The sequence below is a fragment of the Pithys albifrons genome, chromosome 6 (genome assembly GCF_047495875.1).
Source record: "Pithys albifrons albifrons isolate INPA30051 chromosome 6, PitAlb_v1, whole genome shotgun sequence".
Taxonomy (NCBI): domain Eukaryota; kingdom Metazoa; phylum Chordata; class Aves; order Passeriformes; family Thamnophilidae; genus Pithys; species Pithys albifrons.
The window spans coordinates 39,661,439-39,679,633 of NC_092463.1; the positions used below are offsets into that span (position 1 = coordinate 39,661,439).

The 18,195-nt window shown below is 44.3% G+C and overlaps 1 protein-coding gene across 1 annotated transcript; it reads right to left on the reverse strand.

Annotated features, from left to right (window-relative positions):
- Nucleotides 1-3,644: 3,644 nt before the first annotated feature.
- On the reverse strand, nucleotides 3,645-14,904 carry ZFYVE19 (zinc finger FYVE-type containing 19). Its single transcript, XM_071558421.1, has 11 exons — nucleotides 14,698-14,904; nucleotides 14,066-14,187; nucleotides 11,399-11,452; nucleotides 10,722-10,882; nucleotides 10,291-10,436; nucleotides 9,309-9,423; nucleotides 8,535-8,744; nucleotides 7,982-8,061; nucleotides 7,127-7,237; nucleotides 5,590-5,729; nucleotides 3,645-4,188 (listed from the first exon to the last, which is right to left on the reverse strand). The coding sequence occupies exons 1-11, from the start codon at nucleotides 14,749-14,751 to the stop codon at nucleotides 4,116-4,118; spliced, it is 1,266 nt and encodes a 421-aa protein (XP_071414522.1). The 5' UTR covers nucleotides 14,752-14,904; the 3' UTR covers nucleotides 3,645-4,115.
- Between the last annotated feature and the right edge of the window lie 3,291 nt (nucleotides 14,905-18,195).

Genomic DNA, 18,195 nt, shown 5'->3' on the forward strand with positions numbered 1-18,195 from the left:
TCGGGACTGTCACAGCACCCGGTACTAACTGGGGCCGACCCTGCTGAGCATCCGAGATCTCATGGGATGGGATGGCAGGGAGGCATTGAACTGCCAGGGGACGGCAGTGAGACTTGAACTCAGGTCCTTGGGATTCAGAGTCCACAGTGCTCTCCTTTACACCACAGGACCCTGCCTGCAGACAATGTAGGTCTCATAAATGAGCAGTGAAGTAGGACATATTGTCTTGCTGCACAAACTCTTCTGCCTACAACTAATGTTTGTCTGGAAAAACACAGAGGAAACTACATCCAGCCTCTCAGCTGGTCAGTAACTTGACACATGTGACTAGGAAATAAGACAGCAAATGGAGGCTGATTGCTTAGGCAGCACACTCTCACATTATGCCTGTCCCTACGCTCATGCCAGCCACTAAGACATGAGAGATGAGTCACAAGGACAGGGGCTTCTATGTACCAGTAATTCAAGGCCAACTCTTGAATACATGTTTTGTTTGTTTTTGTCAGATAGCAGCAGAATGGACCAATTCTGGGACAGGAGGGATGTGCAGGTTAGCTAACAAAGACAAGAATTCTTGGGCTGGACCAGTAATATCTTAAATACAGTAGTCTTTCCATCTTTATCAGTAGCCGAGTCATGACTACTACCTTTTACTTCTCTCCTATTTTCCAGGTGTCAGCAACTAAGCTGTGGGCTCTGTCCTCTGAGAGGACAAAATCCAAGCTGCAGTAACAACTGTGATGTAAGGGCTTGCTTCCCTTCAATGCTGTTCTTGTATCTGCCTGGCTTCTGGAAGTTAGCAAGCCAGGCAGATCACATCTTGTTCTAAGGTTGCTCCAAAATGCTCTAAGCATCACCCATTAGCCTGGAGAAATGGTCTGTCTTTATCAGGTCCCATATATCTATCTATAGTAATCCTGGAAACATGCCATTTTTGGCTTAAAAAGGAGCTAATAGGACATGTGTGTCCTCCTGAAATCTCAGCTTTGTAAGTAAAATAACAACAACGAAATTAAAATCCAGGGCTGCAATGGTTGTGATCTGGCATTTCTCATGGACTGACACCGGCTGAGACTCAAGTAGAGTCCTTGAGAAAGGAGAACAGCACACAGACAAAAAGCTCTGAGCACTGTGAAAAACAGACTAGGATCAAACAGAAGTTCAAGTGGAAGATTTAGCTGGACAGGCCATGAGCAGAGCGCCCTAAACCAGAGATGCAACTGGTTACAGCACAGTAGTACATGAGAGTCCAGATTACTTATATACCCTACCCAAGCAGCTTTGTTTTATTCTGCTTTTAGTTAACTTTGCTGTTTCTCAGCACCACCACTAGCATAAGGCTGCAATGTTTAGTATGTACGTACTGTGTAAGAATGTTGCTTTAAAGGAACTTTGCCTTCTTGATTATACTAAGATAACTCAGAATGTATGAAAGTTCATGGGCTTTTCTAATTTGAATTCTTGTTGAGGTGGAGCCTACATTTGATAATTTACGTAAAAAACACTTTGAGAGGGACAGAAAATCTTGTCCCTCAGGACATACTACAAAGACAGAAGCAAAGAAGCTGAATCTCTTTCTTGAAGATGCCAAGCTGTCTTCAGTCCTTGAACGGCTATGACTGAAATTGATCTGGCCTGTCAGCAACTGACTGTTTACGAGTATCTTTATGTGTTTACCAGCATCTTTTCAAAGACAAGGACAGGGAGTAAGCAACACATCTAACAGTGCACTGCTCACCTAAAGGTCATGCAGCATTCCTCTTACATTAAGGACAGATTGAGCTAGGTGTACTTCCTGCAGACAGCTATCTGGATACCCTCTACCCCTCCCTCCTACATCGAGGTCACTGAGGCAACAGCTACAGTGGGAATGGCTTTTAAGGGGAAAGTGATTGAGCTGCTATTAAAATGGCCAATTACATGCAGAAAGAGCAGCAGCCACAAAAATGTCCATTAGTGATGCAGGAAAAGCAGCAGCATTTGTCTGTATGACCGAAGAGACTCTTCCATGTATGACTAAGTTCTATTTCAGGCATTGGGTTGGGTGCATTTCTGGATTCCTTGGGATGGCCCCACAGAAACCAGTCTGGAATCTAAATAAACTGCTTCTGGCTGCAACCTGCTCCATTACTACTGATGTGAACAGGGCAGGGCTTACAAGACACCGGGTACCTAACTGCACAGAAGCTCAAAGTTTGGTTGTGGCTGATGAAACATCCCAAATGTTGCAAGTAGCACACCAGTTCATCCTAAGATATTTTTTAAAAAAACAGCTGTAAATCAAGAATTAAAATTATCACTAACTGCTTGGAAAGGACACAGGCTGAAGCCCCAAGGAATGGATCAGTCTTAGGAAAGACGTAAGAACAGATATTTGCACCTTTCCCTGTATATACAAAACACAAAGGATTTAACCTAAGACAGAAGTGGACTGTCCTGCTATCAGACTAATCATCCATGTCAAATAGCAATGAAAAAGTGTCATTCCTATGATAATTCAAAGCCAGAAGAGGATTTTGTTTTCATTTTTAAGACTGCAAGCTCCTCAGGGCTGTAACTGACTTAAATTTTGTGTAACACAGGGTTCTCTGTGAGCTCTTGCATCAGAACAACAGCTACCTGTCCCAAAGAGACAGGCACTGGTGAAGCAAGGACTGCCAGGAAAAATAAGATCCTCCACAGAAGCCAGGCTTTGCCACCCCTTCCTAACAAAAGGCTTGGATGTCACTGCTACATATGCTTGTCATTTTTAGTGTTAACCTGCAGTATTCCTACTCTACATTGTCTGAATCAGGTTTCCGTTTAAGGCCCTGACCCAGTCCAGCATGTTAGCACAAACCCACCTTCAAGAGTAGTTTAATTTATTTGCTATGCTCTGACGAGGGGTGACAGAGGTGCAGGCAAACACTGTTTCATAAGTTCACCTTGGAGGCAGTGACCTTAAGCACAGGGGCAGGGCAGACAGCTGGGAGTGGCAGTGTCAAACCGGATAGGCAAGATTCATTGGAAATTCCCCGTCAAAGGCAAATGCTTTATTTTGTTGCCATTGGAATTTGTCAACCTTAGAGAGCTCTCTTAGAAGCCACATTATTCTGGAAAGAGCTCATCCTGTTGGAATAACAAAGCACGTTTACAGCAAGTTTACTTTGGTATTCAAAGCAATTCTGGGTGCTCTGGAAACTGGCAAGTGCCACTTGCATCTGGATTGTCTTCAGGGAGGGATATGAACATATGCAACTGAGCTTCTCTCATAGCCAGTGAAAGACCATCAAACAGGTAACATCTTTATCCTACCAGGGGCCGAAATAATAAACAAAGCCAAATCCTGCTTTCAGACGAATGCACAACTCTTCCAGACTGATAAGCTGCTCTTACAGACCACGTGACCTCGGCACAGCCAATGCAGATCACAACACTGTGTATCATAGCAGATTGCCTTTACAAAGGAGCCATCATTTCAAGTGAGCAACACTGCCCATCAAGGCAGAGTAGCCCCTGCACCTTTACCAGACACACCACAGAAACATTTTTGATGACTTCATGATTCTTCATTTCTTTCCCTAAGCCACTTGGCACAAGAACTAACATACCATTGTAAGAAGGCAATACTTTGTAAAGGGCTACCAGGCGTTTCCAGGAGACACTTTAACCACATGCTTCTGTAAATAATTTTTATTTTGCTTTCAAAGTTCTCATCACACACGATCACAACACAGTCTTTTCAGTGCAAAGTGCTTTACTGCCTGTTGAACCAGTGTGTAAGCTGTTAGCAAAAGCAGGAAGTTACTTATCAGCCAGTCAGAACTGCCTTAAACACTCATCTTTACTGCTTACCATCTGTATTTATGGGCTCATATCCACCTCCTCATATGAAGTCCTCATTTATCCCCAAGCATGCACAGCAAACCTCTCACTTCTCTGGTGTATTTGTGAGGACAAAGCCATATGCCCTCCAAGCCTCTCTCAGATTACAGCACTGTAACCTGAGTTTAACTGTTCCTTTAACTGTCCAAAACATCACCCGTTTTGGCTGCAAATCCACTTGGATTCTTCTCATCTGGCCAGCTCCTCTGTTTTTCCATTCTCCAGCTCTTTTCTGCCCATCAAGAATGTGATCACTTCTGCTTGCAAGGAAGATGATAGCGGGAGGTGTGGTGGTCCTTCAGGTCAAACTCATCATGGCCTTCCCTGAGTAGCAAATACAAAGTGCAGTCAGAAGTAAATGCCGAGGCTGGAAATTTGCCCTTAGCTACTGCACAAGGTATCTCCCAGAAGCTCTTAACTAGAAATTATCCCAAGGGTTAGCTGTGAGGACCTGACGGGTAGCCATGAGGACTGACTACTTAGGATATCTGCTTGTAACAGAGAACTCTGAGGTGCTTCACAGGAAGTCCTGCCCATCCTTGCCTGATGGGTTTAAAAATGACAATAGATCTCTCTGTCTCTTTGCCTCTTGGAGAGATTCGTGTAATTGATGGCTCATTATCAGCGCTATGTCTGTGATTCCAGGGACATTAGCAACTCCTTTGACAACAGACAAAATGACAGTCTGCCCCACACAACTATGGAAAATAACTGTTGTGGCTAAAACACAGCGTATTGGCAGCTGTCTGAACCATGCTCAGCAGCGGGCAGTGTTGAGTGAGACACAAGCCTGCATCTGCATTAAGCAACTGATACACTCTCCTGCCAGGCTGCTGATTCTGCTTTTACTGATGTTTGCTGTCAGATACTTTTGTTTGTTTGCTTTGTTTTTAATACTCTAACATTGCCAATCGTATGTTTTCTTAACCTTTTCATATTTTACTCCCACTCCATTTCTATTTCTAATCAAAAACATTTGCAGAAAATAAGAGAATATACACAAAAGCATCTCTTATTATCCCAATCAGATTCTTAGCAACTTGCCGTCTAAATGTCTTCCATCACTCATCTTAGAACTCAGCCAACTACCCAATCCTTTCGAGGCATGAAAAAAGAGAAGTCACATAACCCGCTAGAAAAAGCTTTGTAATTAAAGCAATTAACCCTCCAAATCTGAGACATGCAAATTTTGTCAGAAATCAAGCTAGAGATGTTTAAGAACCAAGACTACAGCTTGCTGCAAGGCCTAACTGGTGAAAATAGCTTCAGACATATATATTTCAACAAAGATTTTTTTAATATGGTTTAAGATTGCAAAGTCTCAACCTAAGAAAAGCCTCAGAAATTTATGCTGTCTGATCTTCCCTCTTAAGGGAATCAAGCCCAGATCTCCTATCAATGGCATTAACAAGCCATAGGAGTCACTGAACGATGGTCTCATTTATCCCATCCCACATAACGCAGCACATCAGCTGCTCCAGAGAACAGTCTGCACTGAAGCAGTACAGACAGAACATTTCTGCCTAGACCAGTTTAGTCCCTGAAGCCTGGGATAACTACTGATCACAGAAAGTATTTCTGTAACAACCAGCATTCAGCTCAGATCTGGATTCCTTAAATCTTCCCCGCTACTGGCAGTTTTTCTGCCCAGTGGGAGAAACAAACAAAAGGGACCAAGCTTACCTTAGACCCACCTCTTAGACCAAGAGGAATTGCAAGACTTACTGAAAACAGCGCTGGCAGTAGAGGTCCCCATCACAGCCGTGGCAGCGCAAAGTGGCATCTTCATTGCAGATACAGCACCAGGGTAACTCATCCTCATCACTATCTGCCCTGGCAAGAGCTGTGGTGGTTGGAGTCTGGCTCTAATTCACAAATTAAAGAGAAACACAGAGTTCAAATCCCAGCAGAGAAGATGCAGGACTTTCACTGTAATGCACTCTGGCCCCAGAGACCTGTCATATGGTCCATAGTTTACTCTCTGCTGATGTTAAGTCTGTGAGAAGAACTTACCCAGAGCCCAAGGATAGCCTTCATATGTATTTAGATTGTTAAATAAACCCCAAGGTACTTCCTAGAATTTGGTCATGAATCTTTGTTGCTTGGAATGTAAACAGGTATTCACCCTCATTTGGCATCTGCAGCAACATGCACCCACATTGTCTGTACTGCATTAAGGGCACGCAGCCCAGATCTTCTGGCAGGCACCACAACAACACCATGTGACAGACAACTCCTGCTGCAAAAGCAAGTGATCAAGCAGTTTTGCTAAAAGCAGTTATGTGGGACGGGAATGTAATGGGGAGATGGGGCATTGTTTTCTCCCTGTTATAGAAAGAAAACTGTGAGACTAAAGAAGTGATTTGCCAAAAGGCCCCTACTATTGATTTGTACCTGAGGTTGGGTAGATCTTCTGAAATCATAATCTAAATATATGCACAAGGCAAACTATTGTCTCCTTCTCCCTTACAGAGAACTGTTGTGGAACCGAACAGTCATAAACACACAGGGACACAGTGTCTGGACACTGTCAAAGGCAGCTTCCTAACAAAATTTTTCCTAACACTATTTTTCAGCAATCAGCAATCCTAGAAAAACAAGGTGGCATACCCACGAGATGGATGTTTTCCATAATGCTTGCAAGTAAATAATTTCTTCCACTGGGGACAGGCCTGACAGGTGTCTGTCAGTCACAAGTCCATTTAATTCTTGTAATATGCATTAGAGAACATGTAGGTATTTCCATAGCAGGCCAAAATTCACTCTGAGCATAAGATATCTGCTAATTCCTTCCTCTGATGTTACATGAGAATACAGCAGACTACTGTTTAGAGATTCTGTTCTGCACATGCTCAAAGCACCAGCAAGTCTTCCATTTACTCTGGTTCAGGCTGTATGGTACTAGATTGTGCCCATGTCAGTCTAATTATATATGTATATATATATATATTCTCTAATACTCATTTTGTGAGGTCTCTGCTAACTTCTCCGGATTTAGATAACATCATAACACTCAACAGAAGGCCAGCCTGAAAGAAATTGTATTCCAGGGAGCAATTCCTTTTAAAAGGATGATTCACAGCTGGGCAGGTCAGGGCAGGTCAGCCTAGCAGCAGCTGCTTGGCTTGTCTGCCCTGGAGAAACTAGTCGGTTAATTTTTTTCTGCATCAAGCCTAGGATATAGCAAACTTTTGCTGCAGAATGGTACTCTCCTGAGACCCTGAAACACATCAGTTCAAGAGATCCTGATGAGCTCACTGACCTTTTGCTTTGCTTTCTTACACAGGTTCTGTTGCGAGTGTCCTGGTTGGCTGCTCTGATCTGGAGGAATGTTGAATCCACTTGCTTCATCCAGGACTGCTTCCTCTGTGAGCTAGTAACAAGAAAAAGCAAGAAGCCTATTGTTTCAAACACAGCTGGGACCCTCATTCTAGGCCCTAAACCTCCTCCCCTTCTTGCTCTCATACAGTAAGAGAAGATGAGAAGTCTGAATACATCTGGTGTTATCCACACAGATGTGAGCCCTTTCTGTCTGCACTCAGAACACTGTGTGTACATTGTGGACAATCAGTGCAGCAGAAGGAGCCTGCAGCAAACACACTCTGCCTTGCAGTGTAACTATCAGCAGCCCCTCAACATCATGCTACTCACAGGCATGTGACATTTGAGACACATAGTACATATAGTAAGCTGGGGTCTGCCTGCCACGACAATTCAGAGACATTGTAGAGAGAAATAAGCTGTACTACAGCTTATCATCTCACATCTTATGCACACGTGCACATGCAGCACACACAACATCATCCATGGTCTAACTGACGGGGGGAAAATATGGAACAAGAAGTAAGGAAGTACCAGCAGAGTGGGGTTGTAAAGGAGACACACACACCACAAGAGACACTAAGCATGAATGAGAAAGACGATGTGACAGACTAGAAGTATTGCTGTCAATCGCCTATCAAAATAGCTGAATAGCCCATGGGAGCTCATATTGGAAAAGCATTAAAAGAGGAAGGAGTGAAACTTTTCAGAAACACAAACACATCCTTTGTATGCTCAGCAGATAATATACACACTGGATATACCCGAGAGGAAGATAAACAAGGCCACTTCTGACCTGTTTTAGCACTCTGCGAATGGCTTCCTCCTCAGACACTTCCTCATCACTGTCAGGAAGTTTATAGGTTTCCACTGTAACTGTAGAAGTGAGAAATGGGAGACTGTAATCCACACCTGCCTCAAACCTTGTGCCCACTTATGTGGTGTGAGCTGGTTTTGGTATTCTGGCTCTGACACAGATCATTTTCAAGTGCAAACTCCTCAAGAAGGATGTTACTGTTTGGTTCTTATACTGGAAGAGGAAAGGAAAAGATCCCCACCAAACCCAGAGCTTTGCTTTTAAAAGCTTTGTTAACCTCACCAGAGCATGCTAGAACTATTTCAAAGAAGGGTGCAAGACAAAGCAGTCTGACCTTACAGCTCTGGCCTTTACCCTCAACTTAGAGCTTTCCCACTGATTTCAAGATGAACCAACGCGTATAACTTTACAGAGAGAACTAAATCTCCATCTGTTTCCTGCAGAACAAAGGAATTAAATGGATAAACACTTCTCAGAAAAGAAATCACTCGATCATAGCAACTTGTATTCTGTATTCTCATCTGCTGCCCACCTTTCTCTGGGTCCTCGCCTTTGAGTGCTGCCAGTCTCCTGGCAACCTGTAGGATCTTCTCCTGCCTAGTATTCTCTTCCCGCAGCTCAGCAGCAGCTTCTGCCAGAAGTTTATTCTTCTCTTCCTCTAGCTGTTTTAGGTCCAAATTTGCAGAGCAAACACAATCTTCACTTTCCTGATTGAGATCATTCAAACTTTGGCTACTATCAGCTGCAAACAGACACACAGAACATGCTGGTAACTCAGCAGTAATGTTCCTTGGGCACAGAAAATACGATGGAAGCAATGCTATGAGAGCAACTTGCTGCTCTCTGTGAATCCAGGCGGTAACGGGAGAAGGCATGCCAGTAGGGTCCTCACTGTACATGAAGAGAAGGAAGTGAGCTAATCTGTGGTCTGCAGTGAGATTACAGAGAAACCACTGCAGCTAGGAAGATAATGGTATGGCCAGATTCCTCTGTTTTGTAACAGTGCACAAGTGCATTAGGAGTAGCAACAGCAACTCTCCAGGGAAGGGTCACCTCAGAGAAACAGAGAGGAGCAATCTGAATAATACAACCCTGACAAGAAGGACCCATCTCCAGGCAAGGACCCTGAGACCCAGTATGGAGCCAGATGGCTACTCTTCGTCAATTTGGGGGTCCTAAGGGGGAGATATGGACAAACTGTACACTCAGCTCACCTGTAAGCTACATAGTGAGGCTCATTTTCCTTTCTCAATACTGCACATATATTATTAGACATAAACAGGTCTTTGGAAGCCAAAATAGATACCTTGAGGCTGAAATCTTGGTCTGTAATGTTCATCAATGGCAACTTCCTCAGACAGTTGAGTTAACAGGTCATCTGCCTGCTGGACCAGACTTCTGGTATCAGGAGGCTGGTGTACCTAAGAAACAGTGGGGGCATGAGAAAAGGCAAATGAGAGGAAAGTGGCATACTCAACCAAAGGAAAAGTTTGGCAACCAAGATCACCCTAGATGGGAGATGAAAAAGATGCCTCCACTGATATTGAGAATCTCAGCTTACAGTTATGTGGTGTAAGACTTTCAAGGGCTTCATTTTGAGAGTTGCTGAATGCACAAGGTAAAGTGCTGAATGTATAGGAGTACATGCTGCTGGGTCCCAACTCCAGTTCTGTCACTACCTCCAATGTAAACAAAGTGCCATCCTCAACAGTGCCAGTCAGCAACCCCACTGAGACCTATGATAACATCTGGGCATGCATCTGAAAGAACCACGAGGAAGTGCTATTCTGAGGACAAGATCATTCCCACAGGCTTTCAAGGCATATATCCAACTGATTCCTCCACAACCTCAGACAAACCACACTGAGCTTCCCTTTCCATTTCTGGAGTAATTAACAGGATTTTGCCCAGCTGGCATGCAGTAACAACTACAAGATACAATTAGAAGGTAGTGGTGATAAGACCGAAACACAGACAAACGGTTCTGAAATACTTATGACCACTTAGGTGCACAAATGGTTTGAGAGTAAAACAACTTAGCAACTATTTTAAAAATATACACATGAACTACACCTGACATGAAGGAACACATTGCATTCAAATTGAAGCAGTGAACTGGTAAAAGCCATTTGCTTCTGAAGCAATGACACAATCAGGAAACAGAGACTTCTGAACAAATCTACCTGGACACAAAAAAGCTGAAGAAGGAAGAACAGTTCACATGCTGGGACACCAGTTACTGTGTCAGCTCAGAATACATTGCTGACTAAAGAGCTGAGGGATCTTACAGGTCTGCAAGCCTGGGAAGGAGGATCTCTCCCCTGCAGAACAGCCAACCGATCCTCCATTTCCTTTGTGGATGGAACAGCTCTCCGGTCATCCTCCTTCAGGGCAGCCAGCCTAGCTTCAATCTCAGCCTGAGTAGGGATGGACTCTGCAATTCAGAATAACCCAAAGGAGGAGATTATTCTGTTATTGAAAACAAAAGAGTTCAATTTTTTTTCTTGAAACCCCAAGAAGAAAAATGAAACTGGAACATTGATCTAAAACCACTGTAGAATTTGGCCATTGTGGTAGCAGGACTTGATGCTCTGTCCTATTTTAAACCTTCATTTCCCTAAACCAGCAGCATCTTAAAGCCCAGCACTTCCTTGTCTCTCCAGGTTCCCAAGTAGCAGTGTTCCCATCCAAGGTATTCACAGTATTCTCTAAAACTCACTTGGTCTCCTTTCTTCCCTGAGCCTCTCCAGTCTCTCTGCAATAGCTCTATCCTCTTTTGAGAGCCCCTGGTATCTGGAGTCTGCTCGACCTGGGGGTTTTGCAGCTGCCTTCTGTTGCTCTTTCAGCTGGTTTTGCTTAGCCTCAAAAGCTGCTACACGCCTGTGACAAGGATGAAAAAAAGACATGACAATTGAGAACAGGGCTTTTAACCTGGAGATATGAAAACATCCTCTGTGAACCCAACAGGCTATTTGAAGAATGTTGGTGACAAACACAAATAAAAGCACTCTCTCCTGTACCAGGTTCTCCAACATCAGCACAATTATGTACTGCTAAAAGTATTGAAAACTTCAGCTCACAGGAGCAGCACACCTGGCACCACCTCTCAGGAGACAAGGAACATTTCATCACCAGATTCCTGTTTCCAAGCCAACTCTGCTCAGTCACAGATAATTGCAGGCAGGTTCAGGAGTCCATTCAAAAGACCACACGGCACACCCCTCTAAACAAACTAATAACCCAAACAACAAAACAAAAGCTCCATCCTTAATCTAATTCTGAATCCAAGCAAATACCCACATCACATGCCTCATTTTTGCAGGTCTCTATAGGGGAAGAGGAGGGCCTGAAAGGCTACTCTGCTACAGAAACAACTGCTTGGTAAGTGCAACTCACTTTTTGTAGTTTTCTGGTGGTGACCATTTTGCTGAACTGTTTTGAGATCCCTCTCTGAAAGACAAAAACAACAATTTCTCTGAAATGAAGATACTGACAATACTTCAATCACCTCCTCTCTCAATTCAAGAGGAATCAGCAGATGTTTCTTGATCTCCTGGTAGAGTTGCTTTCAAAACCTCCTTAATACTGACAGCAACCCATCTTAGGGATCGGATTAAGATAAAATAGCTGCCTGGGACAGCAGAGGACTTAATTTCTAGTCCTTTGGTCCAGTTGTTTTGCATTGTGATTTAACATGGTCACCAGCGACCCAAAGGAGGTGGGGCTAAAATATCCTTGCCTCCCACAGCCTGCACCTCCCAGTTCAGAGAGCAGGTGGAGAGTAGTTAGGTAAGACTCCAGGTGTAACTCGCTTCCATGCAGCAGAACACTCTGAAAGGAGTGGGGTCATGTAGCAAACACAGAATTATATAATGCTCAACTGAAACAAAATGTTACAGAAGTTATTATATAACCACCATCACAATGACATCTTCTAGCACACTTGAACACTGCACTCCACAAGCATGTACTGTATAACTATGTTTTACTTTGCTGTATTCAGGTTGAGGGGGCTCAACTACATACTTATGTAAGGTAGTTAGCGTATTTTACTTATTCCTGGAAGTCACAGCTACAAACACACCTAAGGCCTGTATAGTAATGAATGAATGTAACATTGTTGGCCCACTTTCCGGTTCTAAGGTTTCACTTCTGAAACATATTTACATGAATAATAATACGTGCAGCTTACAGAATGGGATGCCATCCAGAGGGACCTCGACAACCTCAGTAAATGAATCCATGGGAATTTCATTAAACCATGGATCCCTTGGTTTAACAAGGCCAAGTGGAAGGTGCTGCACCTGGGTCAGGGCAATCCCTGGTATCAGTACAGACTGGGTGATGAACTGCCTGAGAGCAGCTCTGCTGAGTAGGACCTGGGGATGCTGGTGGATGACAGACTGGACATAGGCTAGCAATGTGTGCTCACAACCCAGAAAGCCAATTGTATCCTGGGCTGCATCAAAAGCAGTGTGGCCAGGAGGGCAAGGGAGGAGATTCTGCCCCTCTGCTCTGCTCTGTTGAGACTCCACTTGGAGTGCTGGGTCCAACTCTGGGGTCCCCAGCACAGGAAGGGTATTGACCTGTTGGAGTGAGTCCAGAGGAGGACCACAATGTTGATTAGAGGAATGGAGCACCTCTCCTATGAGGAAATGCTGACAGAGTTGAGATTATTCAGCCCAGAAAAGAGAAGGCCTCAGGGGTGACCTAATTGCAGCCTTCCAGTACCTGAAGGGAACTTACAGGAAAGATGGAGAGGAACTTTTTACAAGAGCATGTAGAGACAGAACAAGGGGAAATGGTTTTAAATAGAAAGAAAGTAGCTATAGACTAAATATTAGAAAAAAATTCTTTAAGGATGATGAGGTACTGGCACAGGCTGTCCAGAGAAGTTGAGGATACCCCAACCCTGAAGTGTTTAAGTCCAGGATGGATGGAGGGAGCTCTGAGCAACCTGGTCTAGTGGACGGTGTCCCTGTCTGCAGGAGGTGGGTTGGAATGACATGATCTTTAAGGTCCCTTCCAACCAAGGCTATTCTATGATCTACCTGCTATCCAGTCAGGGAGGATTCTACTTTAGCTGTATAGTACTGATATTAAAATGATGAGGGAAAAAAGGCCCAGAAGAAACATGGAGAAAGGCTGCCCTGTTTTCTTAATGGCTTTGAAGTAGTAAAGGCAAATCAGAAAATTTCAAAGCTGAAAACCATGAATATTGTATTTCACAGTTTTCATGAGCCAGTGAAGATTAAGACCTTTGCTAATGAGAGGCTCTTTCGTTTTAGACATCTGTAGAGCCAGAAAATTCCCTACCAGCTGGTGAAAATTCCTTGCTATAGGAGAGAAATGAAGGAGTAAGACAAATGCAAAAGAAGGAAGAGGACACAAAAGAATTGGTTGACAGAGGGATTCTGGCGTACACTTGTGCTCTTGTGTTAATTGTTCACATGTATAACCCATGCTGCTACTGACTGACATTTTTTTTCAACAGGCAATCTAAAAGTTATGTTTGAAAATAATGGTTTTCTTTTAAAAGAAAACTGATTTTATGCTACAAAATTTCAAATCTTCAGTCTACATATAGCAGAGACCCCTCAACAATGAGGATATGTGTCACTGTTTGCCCACAGAAGTAAGAACGTTTTGAGCCTCTTATTGTCAGTCCATTCAACTACTATACATCTGAAAATACTGCCAGTGCTTTTAGAAGGGTGCAGATTTCCGGGCAAAAACACGGTAGTGGGGCTTAACCTGGGCTCATCTAGCTATGAGGTTCCACAGTAATTCAGTGTCCATCCAAGAAGTTTTAAACCTGCTTCTTTCTGACCACTCTGTTGCGATAGAAAACAGGCACAAATCCTGATTCCTATCTTTGGACTACACAAATCATGTAACAGCAGTTCAGGAACAGCCTGGCTTGAAACTCCAGGGTACAGGCAGCATTAACGCACAAATGGGAGGCGCAGCTCTCGCAGAGAAAACTGCAACACAACATTGGGATGTAAACTGAAGATACAAAGCAGGAAACGGTTTTTGGGTGAAGAAACACTCAGGTCTTACCCAGTTAGTTTTTCATGACACTGCTTGCACACCTTCTGCTGAGTGTTTCCACAGCGGGGAACAACAGCGCTGAAGCTCCGGCAGCCCGAGCAGAACGACCGTCCGCAGTTCTTGCAGCCACACTGCAGAGAGAGACAGAGGGGCAGGGCAGGGAGTCACCACCCCGTCACCACACACACCATCGCTCTGCCAGGCCGCACAGTGCCCCTGCCAAGGCACACACGAAATAACGCCGGGGTTATGCTGATTTTTTGTCAGAGAACTGTATCACCAGCTGCTGCGGAAGATACGGAGCCCTTCGAGCACCAGCACGGAACTCCTGCTGGGGGCCGAGTCACCACTTGATCCCATTGCGATGAATTGTCTGAGGCAATGACCAATGCTGGATTAGACGGATCATATGATAATATTTTTCTTTTTTTCCTTTTTTTATGTCAGTAATCGCCCGTATTTGAACACATATTGGAACTAGGCACAAGAGCTCCGTAAGCAAGGACAACAACGCCAGGATGCTGGCCGGGAGGCGGTCTGGCCGCCGGGCGAGGCGGCTCCCGGTTCCCCTCTCAGACCCTCACACTATGGGGAGGCACCCGCGGGACCGGCCGGTCCTGACCCCCCGCAGCCGGACTTGCCTCTTTCTTGAACACAGAGAACTTTGACGCGCATCCATAGCACCGGCTATCCATGGCGCTACCTCAGGCAGGGCGCTGCAGCTCCGCCGTGCCAGGTTCCATGGCTCGTCCCGTCCCTGGTTGCCTCAGGCCCGAGGGTCGGCGGCGAGCTGGGCTGGCACCGACGGGGAGGCGCGGAGAGCGCCCACCATTCCCGCAACACGCCAACGTCGCAGTGCCCGACGGGAGTTGTAGTCTCTTGCCGCGCTCTCCCCGCCTCCAGCCGCCGGGCGGCTATCCGCAGGTAAACTACACTGCCCAGGGCTCCGCACGGTCCCAGGGCGGGCCGCAGGGCCACCACCCAGGACACCATCGCCGCGCGATGCATTGTGGTACCTGTAGTCTGTCCCGCAGGCATCAGCAGTCCGGGGATGTAAGACAAAAATGTCTTCTCTAATGCTGACAGGGTTGTGCCCAAGTTACTCTGTTTTCGGGTTTTTTTTGCCTTAAGCCTGTGGTGAGATCCTGGTTCAGAAAAGCTAGAATCGGTGAACTGCAAAACTCCAGTAATCCACGGGCAGCTACCCGGGCAGTTACCCTGGCAGTGTTGGCCTGCGGGACCCGAGCAAATGTCCCGCAGTGTCTGCCCAAAGAAAGGTCACCGAGTGCACCACGAGGCACCTGCGAACCGCGAGGGCTGCAGGTTCATTCTGCATTCTTTCCAGTTTAGTATAGAAGTCCACACTGTAAAGACTTACACAAATAAATTCGGAAACTGACCGACTTAGTGAAGGAAGTAAAACATACTAATACCTTAACAAAGCTAAATTTAAGGGGGAAAGCTGGGGGTTTCCCCTCTCAATTGTAATTTTTGATTTAATTTTTGTTTTGTTTTGGGTCGGGTTTGATTATTTTGTTTGCGGTTTATTTGGTTTGGTTTGGGGTTTTGTGTGTTTTTTGATTCTTTTTTTTTTGGTTGATTGGTTTTGGTTGGTTGTTTTTAATGGGAAAAAAACATTGGAAAGACAAATGTATAAAACTTGGAAACTAAACTTTGCACGTGTCTAGCAATTGTGCAAGAGACCACCCAGAAATTCCAGGTATTGTAGGCATAAAGCAGGGAATCTAGACAACTATAAACTCAAAGAAAAGATTTCATTGTCTTTGCTATTGAGATACTCAATGGGAAAAAGAAGAGGAAATTTCGACCTTAATGTTGTAGTGCAACCTACCGATTGACAGGTGGAATTTGGAATGAAGCTCTTTACGGCAAAGATACGGCGACCCCAAATAACTTTCCTGTCCATACAGCACTACCAACAGAGGTGCAGGGCAAGGAGCGACGTCGTTAGAGGAACTGAACATCCCTGTTGAGAAACGCCTTGGCTGAATTTGCCAGATGGAACTGAGAGCCGTGACCAGAGCAGGAGTTCACTCTGCCACGTCTGGAGAGGAGGCACGACACGTTCCCTTGCAGGTGTCCGCCAGAGGGGGCCCGGCCCCCGCAGTTCTGCAGCTCCTGCAACAAAAGCCATTTGGCAACAGAATAGCAGCAGCTTGCCTTTATTTCTTCTCTTACCCGCTGATGTTTCCCATGATAAAGCGAACTCGATTATAAAATCCTATGTGACAGCTTAGCCTATAAGGTTTTCAATTTCTGTGTGAAGTGCAGGAGAGATTAAATGGTCTTTGGTTCATATGTCTTCTCCTTGCCAAACTCGGCTGTTGCACGGAAAGTTGTACATTCTCTGTCCTACATAGTTATAGCTGCAAACGCTGTCTTCTCCAAGTCACTGTTAAACTGTGCCCCAGGGTATTCTAATTGGCCTTGATAATCTTAGGGCTTGGTTACTATAATGAAACACATCTAGAAATAAAACTTTGGGTCTGAAAAAGTTTAAATTAAATAAAAATGTGACTGCCTACCAAGTCTCCCAGGCTGTAATGTTTCTCCTTGCAGTTCAGTGCAATAAATAGGGCTGATCATCACCACAATGACATTGAAAACTGAGTTTCAGTACTCTCTCGCTGTTTCAGTAGGCTCATTTTCTTCTACTAAATGAGGAACCAACTGTACTACAGCACATCAAAAGCTGCCCTTCTGTCAGTTGTTTGCAGTCCAGAGGGGTATGGGTCAGGCAAAGGATAAAGATAGGACCCTTAATTTCAGGAAAGCAAACTTCTAGGTTTAAAGGAATTAGTCAATAGGTCCCTCTGGGAAACTGCCCTCTGGGACAAGGGCCCAGAACAGCTTTGGCAGATCTTTAAGAATTCATTTTGTAGAGGTCAAGAGCTCTCCAGGTGTAAGAAATCAGAAGGCAAGAGACTGTCATGGCTGAGTCAAGACCTGTGGTCAAACTACAAGGGCAAGAAGGAAATGCCCAGGCAGTGGAAGCAGGAAAGGGTATCCTGGGAAAAATATAGGATGCTGCCCAGTTCACAAAAAAGAGCTATGAGTAGTACCTTTTTTTGTGTTTCTGTAGTGCTTTATTTCAGGCTGTTTTTCTCCTACAGCAGTAATTGACAGATCTCTGTTCTGGTTCTTACAGACTACAAAAGCATATAACTTGAAGGCTCTGATTTGCCTCCTGGGTGGGAACCAGGGTAGTCTCAAAGCAGATAAGAATGGAACATAGGGACAGAAACACACCTATTTCTTCTACACACACAGGCTTCTGGAAGTGGGTCTCTGTTTAAACAGATCTGGTTTTGTACACAATTAAGATAATACCTGTTTGTGTAATGATATACATATATACACACACACACACATGTATGAGAATACATATATATATTCATCACTGCTAGATACCTCAGCTTTTGGGGGTTAAATTCTTACATGTTGGATTTCAGAAGTGTGTTTAGTGCTGAACTTCCATTAGAACCTCTGAAAATCCTTCTATGGTGGTGTTTGAATCCTAAACTTCTTGCTATTGTGTCTGTTGTGTCCACTGTGTCTACTGGCTGGTTACTCTTAATTCATATATCTCAGAATAAGAGTGTTAAGAACAAGCATATATATAATATTTATATATGAGTAATGTCTGCTGTGAAAAGATTATTGTCTGTTAGATGCAAGTTCCCTTATACTGTGCATTTGGGTTACACCTAAGCTCTCAGGAGGGTTTATGAATCCTACAGCTTCTCCATTTATGATTTATAAGTAACAGTGGCTATATAAGAAGGAAAGATTCCATTCATGAGGATGTTTCATATCTTGCATTTTCCTATTTAGTGGACCACAGATTTATAGATGAGTAATGGATAACTAAAGCGGAGACTACTGTCAGGAAACGAGATTTTAGCAATAATGAGAGGACACCTGAAAGTTTTGATTTCTGCGGAGTGTCAGGGGGTGGTTTGGAACATGTGTGAAAACTCCAGATAATGTGCATATCAATTAAGGAAAGCAGTTAACAAGGATCCCTAACAAATCATTAAAAGCAGAACCTTAGATCTCAGACTGAAAAGTCTTTCTTGTGCAAGAGAGAACTTATTCATCATGTTATACTTCAGTCT